Source organism: Ceratotherium simum, chromosome 13 (assembly GCF_057802395.1).
Source record: "Ceratotherium simum simum isolate JZ-2026a chromosome 13, ASM5780239v1, whole genome shotgun sequence".
Classification (NCBI taxonomy): domain Eukaryota; kingdom Metazoa; phylum Chordata; class Mammalia; order Perissodactyla; family Rhinocerotidae; genus Ceratotherium; species Ceratotherium simum.
The window spans coordinates 20674811-20687221 of record NC_141912.1 but is presented as its reverse complement, the minus strand read 5'-3'; the positions used below and the strand labels follow the sequence as shown (position 1 = coordinate 20687221).

Here is a 12411-nt window from a genome sequence, read left to right as displayed (position 1 = left end):
ATTTGAGCTATTTCTTCAGCTACTTGACAGAAATCAATCATCAGCTCTCAGGTTTCCTAAATGCTCAGACCAAAAATGGCAAACAAATGAATTTTTGTAAATAAAAACAGAAAAGTCCATTCTTAGTGAACTTCTTTATTGCTCTAACTTAAGGGCAGGGTTTGATAAAGAGAAAGATCTGCAAAAGAGCACGTACAAATATTAAGGTGACAAGTAGGTGACATAGATAGCGGGAAAAAATAAGACAACTACGACTTTTTGCATAAAATATGCCTTTTGCATTATTTAGATATTGCAATCTCCTGTGAACAGAAAACGTGGGGTTCGGAAGCAGCAAGGAAGTGCACAAGAAATTTTACAGATAAATGCATACCTCTTCGGAGTCAAATAAATCAACTGCCCTCCACTGAATAAACACAACTGAGGTTTTCTTCGATTATTCTTTTCCTGGCTATCTACAAAACTTGTAACACCTTTAAATTTTAAGATTAAGTTGTCAGTTCTTATGGCAGCTTTTCCTACTTAAGTTTCCAGGAGAAGAGGGGAATGTAGGGCAGTATTAATTTCTCTACCACACAGCACTGCTCTCTTAATAATTCAGACTTTGGCTGTCCAGGGGAAAAAATGGATACCTAGTATGAGTGTATGGAATCCTGACCCAGCTTTAGATTGACAGAGCCTATAAATCTTCACACTTGGTTCGGATGATTCAACATCTAGTATTGCTTAAGCTAAGGCAATTACGAAGATAGTTTTTAAGTGACGTTAGTCTTCATTAAGATTTCCAGGTCCCCATAAGAGCCCTTAGTCAGATAATTGCTAAAGCACAAACGTGGCAGTAGCAACTATAGAAACGGAAATGCCATAGAAAGGGATCATTTTTTCAATGACCTCACCTGGCAATTTACTGTAAGAGACATATGGCAAAATTGAAACAAAAGGTCACAGACTGCTTTAAATGCGTGGACTTAAAAATTAGAGAAAGTCGTCAACAACTTAGTTCTTATTCATTATAATCATTTCATTTAGGAAATCTCTAAAAGGTGAATGGAACTTTTGAGCCCAGGAAAGATGAATTTATGTTACCTTAGCCCCAGAGTGGCTTGAGGTCAGAGAAATAGTGATCATAAGTTAATAACAATTTATCCACCCCATCCTTGAGAATAGTAGAAATGATTGTGTAGAATTTTGTTTTACTGCATCATATACCAGTGTGTGTGGGAGTGTGTGTGTGTGCGTGTGAGTGTATGCCCGTGTGCACGCATTTACCCTTGAAAACCACTATTCCCCAGAATAAAGGTCAGGGGTGATTTCTTGTTCATCTTAGATGCGGGAGCACAACAATGTTTGTGAAATGATTCATTTCCAAGCCTTCTTCACATCTCTCCTGATGCCTCTTGAAGCAATAACCCCCCCAGCATCTAACTTGACTAATTACTTTTTCTATATACTTGACATTGAATCTCTGCAAGCCTCTGTTTTTCACTCTGTAAATTGGGGATGATAATATAACTTTATGTATATGTTAAAATCAAAAGAGATGAATGAAAATGTACATTTTAAAACAAAGGACCACGTAGATATGTCATTTTAAAAAGGACAAAACGGAATGTGTAAAAGCAAGCAAAAATGAGGGAAATATAACCAGAGTATAATGGGAAACTGAAAATCTTACTTTCTCACTCTTTATTCTATATTTCTTGCTATTTAGTGTGTAAGTTTTGAAATTTTGACTCCACTCAGCAATTTGAATGAAAAAACGAATATCCTTCGATAATACATGAGGCGCCCAAGTGAAATATAACGCAATATTCAAGAAACTGCAGAGAAATGAAGGTAAATTTTAAAGTAAATGATTTCTACAGTTTTACAGTTCCTCTAACCCAAACTGGTTATTTCTCCAGATCTCGCCTTCATTATTTCTCTCAGTTCCTTTTGGTCTAATTAATCAAAATCCTTTCTAAAATGTTCATTTCTGGTCAGTGTGCCTTCCTGAATATGAATAAGAAATAAAATGCCATTCGATGTTTGAAATTATGGTGGTAATCTCAGTGACGGAAATAGGTGACTGGCAAAACGGAAAGGAATACCTGATTAAATACATTCATGAGGATGCCAAAGGTTTATAAAGCCAATATCTGGGAAAGAGGAAGCTGTAGGACTACCAGATATTCTCTGGTGAAGCGTGCTCCTCGAAAAGATCACCACCATGGACAACAAAGGGTCATCACTGAAAGGTATGTGCAACAACTCCCTGAGTTGTTGGCTTTTTCCACACTCCTGGGGAGGTATTAATTTAAAATTTTAGCTAATATTCTCTTAGCAAGTGGTTTCAGGTTTACAGAGTATAGGAGAGCTATCTAATTATTGTTCTAAAGAGCGATTCTACAAGGGCTCAATAGACTAGAACAGTGGTTCTCAAATTCGGGAAACCCCCTTCTTCCAGAGACATTTGGTTGATGTCTGGAGATGTGTTTGGCTGTCTTAACTCAGGGCAGGAGTCTTACTGGTATCTAGTAGGTAGAGGTCAAAGATGCTGCTAAACATACTGCAATGCACAGGTCAGCCTCCAGAACAAGGAATTATCCAGTTCAAAATGTCAATAATGCCAAGGCTGGGAACCCCTGGATTGGAATAAGACCAAAAGTGTCTATGGGTCCCATTTATCAAAACTCCAGAAGGCAGAAACTAACATCTTCTGGTTCCCAGGCCTCTTATGTGATTTGGCCAAGATGAGTCAGCCTGACAAAACTTTCAACTCTGAAGCCATAATATAGACAATGATAGCAAGATTGTCTTTTATAATACTTTGTCTATTGGGTTTAAGCCAAATGACATTTCAAAAGGAAAAACAGGCTAGTAATAACTAATCATCTTTACTTTCCTGGTTGACATTTGCAAGAAAAAGAAATTAGTAACAACTATAAAATTTATTTTATGAAATGAAGAACAAAGATATTTATTTTATCTCATCTTAGACTGTGAAAATCCTTCAGATGATAAATGTACAGATAGATGTAGTCAGAGTTAAAGAATATTTATCCAGTTATGAATTTCCTAGAACCAATATTCCAATTTCTCTATCTGCAAAGCACTTTTTATTCACATCTGTAGACAAGACATCCATTCAGCTACATTACATGACTATATCAATGCACCTAAAATAAACTTTTTGGAAACATCACATTTTTGAAAAATTAAGTCTGTTTTATAAATCATCTCACAACATTAATATTTTTTATTTTGCAGTTAAAAGTTTGTTTAGTTACATTCTATACTAACCAAGTTTTTAGATATTTTTAGGTTTAGATATTTTTTTACACATAAATCTTTAGCACTTGCCTAGTTTTATCTTGGATATTTACAATTACATTTCTTGAAGATTCCATAGAAACTTAGTTTCCTGATAAACACATTTTTATATCAGATATTCTTTTGGAGTAGTTTGAAGTTAAAAAGTAATTTTTTTTTTCTTTTTGTCAGGAAGATTAGCCCTGAGCTAGCATCTGTTGCCAATCCTCCTCTTTTTGCTGAGGAATATTAGCCCTGGGCTAACATCAGTGCCCATCTTCCTCTACTTTATATGGGACGCCACCACAGCATGGCTTGATAAACTATGCATAGGTCCGTGCCCAGGATCTGAACCTGCGAACGAAGCTTCACAGGCAGCCGAAGCAGAGTGTGCGAACTTAACCACTACCCCACCAGGCTGGCCCCTAAAAAGTAGTTTTAATATATTGTTTGTTTCCTTTTGAAAGTGTAAATTATTGCTATGTTAGAGGTCCATATCTGTCCATCTGCTGAGACAGCAAATTGATGACTCATCTCTGATACTTGTTGAAGATTTTTAAAAGTGGGTGTTTTATAGATAGAGCAGGAAAAAAATGGATAAAATCAACTTCCGAGGGCCACTGTTATGATGCAATTAAAGGCAAAGTATTGTTCTTCACAAGTAATGGCAATGACCTCTGCAAGCACCGAGTCATCACGGCTACTGATGTGGTCCCCTGTTACACACACGCAGACTGGGTGCCCACAGGTATGTGTGATGCGACATGACGAAGTAAACAGAGGACAATATTGGCGTCTAATCTCCTCCACCTGCTAATAATGGGACTTGGAGAAAATCATATAACCTTTCCAAGCCTTCTGTTTCATTAATATAATTTGATGATGATAATGAAGGCTGAGTCTATCTCGCAGGATTATTGTGAAACACCAATTTTAGAAAATTGTAAAGCTTTTGGCAAAATGTCAAGCAAATGCATGGGGTTATTAAGATGAGTTAGCAGATCTAGGCTACAGTATCATTTTTATGTTAGAATTCTCTTCAGATTCAATATTAGCAATCCGTTAATCATGAGTTTATTCATATCAGTCACCAACGTTAAACAAACAGATCAACTGCGCCGTTCTTGCCATTTCAGTGCCTAAAATGCAAGTATTAGTCAACACAGAGTTAAAAAATTACAAACTAGAAAGCCCAGCTGCTGAAAAACTGCAGAAACTCCCAAGACATTCAACTATCTTAAGAGAATGACCTAAACACCCTGGCTCAGAACTAATTTGAGCTCCAAATGTTTACAAAGTACAGAAGCACTTCTAGGAGCAATACAAAAATGCAGGGAGTAACCTACTCTGCAAACTACATATCTGTGCAAATATCATTATATAACTCCATTACACAGTGGAAAGCGCTGATTCTCCCCCCACCCCCACCCCAGCTATTACAGTACCAAATCAGGCCGAGGGCAATGGGGAGAGATAAGGCTTCCCTCGACAGGCTGACTGTTGATAACCTCAGCTGAATAGATCATCTCAGAGTGGCTCGTGTCTGTATTTAAGCAGGGTCACTCCTGCTCCTGCTGCTGCTGGCGTCAAACCTTCTCCTGTGCAAGAGCGTGGCCTCCCTGCCCATCTGCCCCAGTGGGGCTGTCAACTGCCAGGTGTCCCTCCGAGACCTGTTTGACCGCGCCGTCATCCTGTCTCACTACATCCATAACCTCTCCTCAGAAATGTTCAACGAATTTGTAAGTACCACACTCCTTGCTTCTTCCCAGAAGGAACCTTTGTGTGAATGATGCGGCTATACCACATTTTAAACAAGAAAGCAGCATGAGCCAAATTTCAAATAACACACTTTATACGTAAAAGAAGCCATCAGCTAATAAAAACATGAAACAAAAAGAAAAGGACGGTTTTATGAAATCTCAAAGATTCTTTTTTTTTTTTTTTTGAAAAGCTAGAAAAATTATTTATTTATTTATTTATTTATTTATTTATTTTTTTTTTTTTTTATTGCAGTAACATTGGTTTATAACATTGCAAAAATTTCAGGTGTACATCATTGTACTTCTATTTCTGCATGGACTACATCATGTTCACCACCAAAATACTAATTACAACCCATCACCACACACATGTACCGAATTATCCCTTTCACCCTCCACCCTCCCCCCTTCCCCTCTGGTTTTTTTTGTTTTTTCTTTTTGCTGGGAAAGATTCGCCCTGAGCTAACATCTATTGCCAATCTTCCTCTTCTTTTTCCCTCCCCAAAGCCCAGTACATAGTTGTATATTCTAGTTGTAAGTCCCTCTAGTTCTTCTATTTGTGCAGCCACCACAGCATGGCTACCGACAGATGAGTGGTGTGGTTCTGCACCTGGGAATTGATCCCAGGCCACCAAAGAGGAGCATGCCGGACCTTAACCACCAGTTCCTCAATGCTGGCTCTGTAATAATTTTTTTAAATTTCCTTTAATTCATTTTCTTTTTAAAAATTTCCAAAATTTTTAAGCACCTATATTAGTCAGCTCGGGCTACCATAACAGAATACTATAGACTGCGTAGCTTAAACAACAGAAATTTATTTTCTCACAATTCTGGGAGGGTACAGGTCTCCCTAGGCATCCTTCACCTTACACACTGTAGATATTGAATAAATGGGAATGGTACTGCTGTGAATTAGGTAGATTGAACAAAGTTAAACTAAGCTAAATCCATACCAGGAAAACAAATAATAATAGCTTTTCTGAAATCCAAAAATGCCACAAATTATTGTTCTAAGATTTGCAGTGCATAGATTTAGAACTACAACAGAAGGATTAGTTTAGAATTGGAAACAATTATTCTCTAATTAAAGTGCTTTGAAAGTTGTATGTTAACTCTTTTAGGTCAATCAAGGAGTTGATAGTAGATTAGAGCTTCAATGAATCAAAGGGTCTCCATAAAGAATGTTGCTCAATGTTTATAATAAATGTATATTCATATAGTTCCTCCTTACTGGCTAGTTTTTCTTTCATCCTCCATTTTTGACTGGCCATCTTTTGTCTTCCAAATCTTCCTAAGAATCTCTTTAAATTTGCACAATTTTTGTTAAAGATTAGTTTTTCTCTGTCAACGTGGTAGCTAATTTTTTTCTGATCTTATTCTCAGTCCATTGCTTAATATTTCCTAAAATTTTATGCCTTGCTTTTCTGACATCATTTTGTCACAGTCAACAAAATTGTATTCTGCATGATGAACCTGGTAAGGTACAGGTGTGTGGATTCAGAGATTAGTCAAAGAAAACTTATAACTTTATAATGCCTAATAAGGAAGCATATCAGTTGGGACCTACAATAAATAAGAGATTAAATGGCTAAATATGGGTACATATACGCTATGATGTTTGGTTCAAATTCTAAAGAAAGATGATATTTAATAAAATATTTAGTATTTATATTTTTGATATTTTTAGTTTTTGCTCTCCAAATAGCAACTTGTGGGAAGGGTGAAATTAAACAAGGAAATTGCAGTGAAGGGAAGAGGTTGGAATTTAGAAAAGTTGGATGAAAAAATAATGTGTTTATAAAGATAATGGAGAAAGAAAAGGATGACTTTCTTAATTCTTTAGTTTCAATTTTCACCTGGCTCTCATTTTAAAAATGTTAGACATCTATCAACTGTGTTAATATTCTGGTAATGGGTTCATTTATTCAATGCCCAGACAAGCTTCAATGAATTTGCTTGATCACTTCCAGGATAAACGGTATGCCCAGGGCCGGGGGTTCATTACCAAGGCTATCAACAGCTGCCATACTTCTTCCCTCTCTACTCCTGAGGACAAGGAGCAAGCCCAACAGATCCATGTGAGTCCTTTCCAGGCTTTTCACCACAACAACTGAGGCAGCACGCTGGTATTACCATGCTGTAGATTATCAGAAGCACTGTTATAGATAATGATAATTGCACATGCAGAGAAACTTGGAGAATGAGTAAGCAATCAAAGAGAAATTACATTACATAGTCGAAGATTTATCAGTAAAACCAAATGCTGAGCAAAGATTGTAGCAGCAAAATAAACAACAGATCTACAAATGGTCCATGCAGACAACATTTTTTAACCAATGCCTTAGACCCAGGATTGCATATATTATACTGTATGAAAGCACATTTACTACATGTTACTAGTGGCTCCTACTTGGGCAGCATTTAACATTACTCACCTCTGCACCATTTGAGCCATCTCTTCTGGACTTTCAAGGCTCTCCTGATTCTACTCCTACATCTCTGATACTTACTTCTTTCTTCATTCTTCACTGACTCCTCTGCCACCTCTTACTCCTTAATTATAAGTCTCTCCCAAAATAGGTTGTAAAATACTATGTTTTGCTTCTCATGGCTGCAACTATTGCCTCTGTTCTGATGGCAACAAAGTATGCCTATCCAGCCCCAATCCTTTACGCCAGCTCTAATTTTTTATCATTACAATCTCTCCCTTCTTATTTCCTGCCATAACCCAGTCTTAATATGATTTAAAATAAACATCTTCACATATATACTCCCCATAAATACAGTTTGTTCTCTCTTTAAAACTCTGTTAATAGTACCAGCATTCTGCTACTAAGCTCATTAATAATAATGATGATGATGATGATAATGATAATAATAATAAAATGAAGGAAGAATGTGAAGAAGGAAGAGGGGGAGTTAAAATTTATTGAGAGCTACTATATTGCCATTCACTTTACAAAGCATTTTATGTGCATTATTGTAGTTAATCCTCACAAAATATTCGATAACTTAAGGCATTGTTATTACACTTACTGAGATAAGGAAATGGAGGCTCGGGGAGGTAATGGAATTTGCACCAATCACATGGGTAGTGAGTAGTGGGTGTGGGCTTCATCTAATTCAAAATCTTCACTCTTAATTGTTATGCTACAATGAATGCCCCTAGCAAAACTATACTGCCATTACTATATGGTCTATACCTCTTTACAGCTCCTTACTTTCATATCGTAGTCATGTTTCCATTGTAATGGCTATTTCATTCTTCTCTACTCTCATTTCCCTTACCACTAGACTAGTTCATGGACATCAAGAAAGCAAGCATTTTAAATCAGAGATGATCAGGCCCTTGGAGTTTCATGCATGATCTTGGTAGTAATAAACCAGGGGGCAAAAATCTCCATTGTGAATTTCCTTGATGCTCTTACTAAAGACAGCCTTGTGCCACCCTATTCACCTGCATAAGTCAACAAAATAGACTGCTCTGAATGCAGCTTGGGGGCAGGGGTTGCTCTAGATTGAGGAAAGCATATTTATGAATGCCATGTCTTCTTCCTTGTCTCTTTGTTCTAATATCATAAAATAAAACTACAAATCACAAATGAATACATTAATGAACAATTTGATTCATTAATATGAATGAATCTTCGGGTGAAAATGATTTGGGCCCTTTGTCATTGACACTGGTGGAATCTAGCTTTCATGAGTCACATATTGAGTTCCAACAAAACTCTGCTTTCTTTCCATGAACAAGCAAAGCAATCAAATATAAAAGAACTCACTGAATGGACGGATGGTAGAATTTCAGAGGGAAAATAAAATTCTTCACATTATACATTAGAAATCTCATTAGAAGAAGTAGTTATTTAAATAAGCCAGATTTTTTTTTTAATTTTAGCAAAGCATAAACCAATAGCTCAAATTTTATATTTTTACAACTTTTACCACCTACAAAAAATTTTATGCACACATAGGAATAACAAAGAGATATTTTAGATCAGCCTCTCTGAGCAAACATTACATGTAACTAAACTCGTTGCATTCTTATTTTGATGTGATTGTTTTATATGGTTGCTTAGCACGAAGACCTTCTGAACTTGGTACTCAGAGTTTTGCGCTCCTGGAATGACCCTCTGTATCATCTAGTCGCGGAAGTGCGTGGTATGCAAGAAGCCCCAGAGGCCATCCTATCAAAAGCCATAGAGATTGAAGAGCAAAACAGACGGCTTCTAGAGGGCATGGAGAAGATAGTCGGCCAGGTGAGCAGCCTCTTGACGCTTCTTTGTTTCTCTCATTAATAGAAGAGGTCACCTCTGTGATGAGAAATGAGTTTTGAAATATCTCACTTTGCAAGAACAGGATTTAGGCATTCTATGTTCTAGACTGCTATTAAATAAAGCAAGAGCCTAGTAATTCATCATGATAGATTCTATCATAAGTGAATCTTAGACGACTTCTGTGATACTTGACAGGTGCAGCCTTCCCTACACTGCACACAAATCCACCAGAGACGTGCCTGTTCTTGGGGACAGGTGGTTAAAATATTTTCAAGAGAAAGAAAACTAGAGAATAGAATCTGCAGGATAAAAGTTTTTCCTCGAAGTATCCCCAGACACCTGCTATTGAAATTTGGCTCATATTCTTTCTCTTTTCTCCCCACACCAAAAGATGAGAATGGGAAGGGAGAAAAGAGAAAATCAAAATCAAATTGGATGGTGTTTCCCCCCAATGCTGCCCACCCCAACCACCCCCTCTGCGGGATGTATTTGTCAGGGAGGGAAGGAGATTGAAAAAACGAGGCCATGGCATCAGTCATGTCCCACAAGCACTCAATTTCAGTGGGTCACAAAACAAAGGGGTGTATCTTTTCTGGAATATTCTTTATTTTGTAATTTACAAAAGGTTGTCTCATCCTAAATTTTGTTTTGCTTTGGCTCCAAAATCAAAACTCATATCAATGCATTTAATCTCCCCCAAATAATTTGTCATATTTAGATTGAGTTAATATTTGCAATGTATATCTCCATTAAGATGGGACAGTTTCAACATGAGTGAGGTAACAATTAAACAGCTTTCGGAAGTTCTTAGAAATAATGTATCATCTAAAGAAAAATATATGATTATAGGAATAATAACAGGAGCAATTTCATATTTCTCTTATTGTGTACAAAGTACATGTTATCATGTGTCATTTTTGTCATTTTCATGGGAGAAGAATGTATCTAACACAAACACAAAGCACATTTTAAACTTTGGACGTATGAAATAAACACCTAGACTTTCAAGTTATTTTCTTCATTACTGAGGGCCTACTTTCTGAGGCCATATTCGTTCTATAACACTTCATTTTCTATTCTTTTTTTTTTTTCCACTACTTATTTATTCTTGTTCATATCATTGTCTCTTGCATAGTAAATTTTGTCTTAGGGCTCAAGCACCAAAAATAAAAAACATAAAGCAAGACAACAAATAGGGGCTGGTCCGGTGGCATAGCAGTTAAGTTCGTGTGTTCCCTTTTGGCGGCCCGGGGTTCGCCGATTTGGATCTTGGGCGCGGACCTACTCACCACTCATCAAGCCATGCTGAGGTGGCGTCCTACAGAGAACTAGAAGGACCTACAACTAGGATATACAACTATGTACTGGGGTTTTGGGGAGAAAAAAGAAAAAGAGGAGATTGGCAACAGATGTTAGCTCAGGGCCAATCTTCCTCAGAAAAAAAAAAAAAAGACAACAAATACATACACACACACTTTAAATTCCAATAAGGAATTCTAGGTTTTAAAAATATTCTTACTCTGCAGGAGATAGTTTAGCAGATCAGGGTCTACAGTTATGCCACATTCATACCCAGTAGTTCTCCAAACTTAGCTGACATCCCTGGTTGCCAAGCGGGTTACTGGGTCTCTCAGATCTCCACCAATTCCCAGCAGACCAAGGCTGAGAGAATGTGAAGATGCACGTGTTGCTCAGGGTCCCTTTGTTATCACGGTCATGCTCCCACCCTGCCTCTCATCCCTCACCACTAAGGGGTTGCTGCCGGCACCCCCTCCTTCTCATAGGTACTTGTCCCAGCACCTCCACCCCAGAGACCTCAAAAGAAAGCAGCTATTCTCCAGAAAAATTTGGAAGTTATCCACCCTGGGCGGATTGCGAAAGTCTCCTGACTACTTTAGCAGATCTTCCGAGTCATAGTCATCGCTAGGTTATCTGCACCTTAAAACATCAAGTACAATCCTCATCGTTACTAAGGTCTTTGGTACATACACTATATGGAGAATAGAATCGGTTCAAAGCAAGAAAAAAATAAATGTAGTTATGGTGACCCGTCAAAAGAAATAAAGTACAAAATGCACAATTGAGACGAAATTTAGGAAATGTGAGAGAACTGATGCTAGCTCCTCCATTGTTCCTTGGTCACATTCATTACTATATTCAAATGGCAACTTTCTGGTTCTCCATCTATCTACACCTGCATAAACGTACTTCATCTGTGATCATATACATGTGAGAAAATTTATACCTGAATTCCACTTCTGGTTTTTAAACTAATAATAGATTTCTGATACGCTGGCTCATTTACCCACGTCTCTGTCTAGAGAGCTTTACATTCATGTCTCTTCTCCAAATCTTAATTCAACAATCAGAAGGAACAAAGATAAGCAAATACTAATAATAAGTCACTATCTTTTTGGTTATTAGGTTCACCCTGGAATCAAAGAAAATGAGGTCTACTCTGTCTGGTCGGGACTTCCATCCCTCCAGATGGCCGATGAAGACAGTCGCCTTTTTGCTTTTTATAACCTGCTCCACTGCCTCCGGAGGGATTCACATAAGATCGACAATTATCTCAAGCTCCTGAAGTGCCGAATGGTCTACGACAGCAACTGCTAAGCCCACATCCATTCTACCTAGTTCAGAGATGGTTCTTAACGATCCATCCCATAGCAAGCTTCTTTTAGTTTTATAGCTTTTCAATGTATGCTTGGGTGTAATGGGTCTCATCTTAAAAAATAAAAACTGACTCCTTAGAGATGTCAAAATCTAAAAAGGCAATTTGTCAAAGTTTTTTATCTTCATTTAATAGAAAATCAAAAGAAAATCTGTCACTGCCATTGAGAAGTTCCTATTAAAATTTGTCACAAATAGCAGAAGCTAGCATTACAAATAAGACAATTAACAGCTGACTTTAGAATCACAGTAAATTAGTGTGGTTCAAGTTATTAGAATCAAAGAATTAGATAATTATTAATCATGCTAGTCATGCTACCAAGAAGATGGAATTCTCAGGAATTTTTTATGAAAGTGAGCCATGCACTATCAGCTAACTTCACAGTATTATTATGACAGACAATATAAGT

General features: G+C 37.2%; 1 protein-coding gene across 2 annotated transcripts; it reads left to right on the top strand.

Annotated features, from left to right (window-relative positions):
• The first annotated feature begins 2194 nt into the window (after positions 1-2194).
• On the top strand, positions 2195-11944 carry PRL (prolactin). 2 transcript variants are annotated; one of them, XM_087437847.1, is made up of 5 exons: positions 2195-2237; positions 4846-5030; positions 7022-7129; positions 9131-9310; positions 11753-11944. In XM_087437847.1, exons 1-5 carry the CDS (start codon positions 2210-2212, stop codon positions 11942-11944), a joined length of 693 nt encoding a protein of 230 aa, XP_087293973.1. In that variant the 5' UTR covers positions 2195-2209. The 2 variants fall into 2 exon arrangements, with proteins under 2 accessions (XP_087293973.1, XP_004432137.1); XM_004432080.2 differs by having other exon boundaries at positions 2210-2237; positions 4849-5030.
• The last annotated feature ends 467 nt before the right edge of the window (positions 11945-12411 follow it).

Excerpts from the sequence above, each read along its gene's own strand:
- PRL (XM_087437847.1), top strand. The coding sequence starts at position 2,210 with ATGGACAACAAAGGGTCATCACTGAAAG. Across the intron at positions 7,130-9,130 it reads AGCAAGCCCAACAGATCCAT|CACGAAGACCTTCTGAACTT; the intron begins GTGAGTCCTTTC and ends ATGGTTGCTTAG. Across the intron at positions 9,311-11,752 it reads TGGAGAAGATAGTCGGCCAG|GTTCACCCTGGAATCAAAGA; the intron begins GTGAGCAGCCTC and ends TTTGGTTATTAG.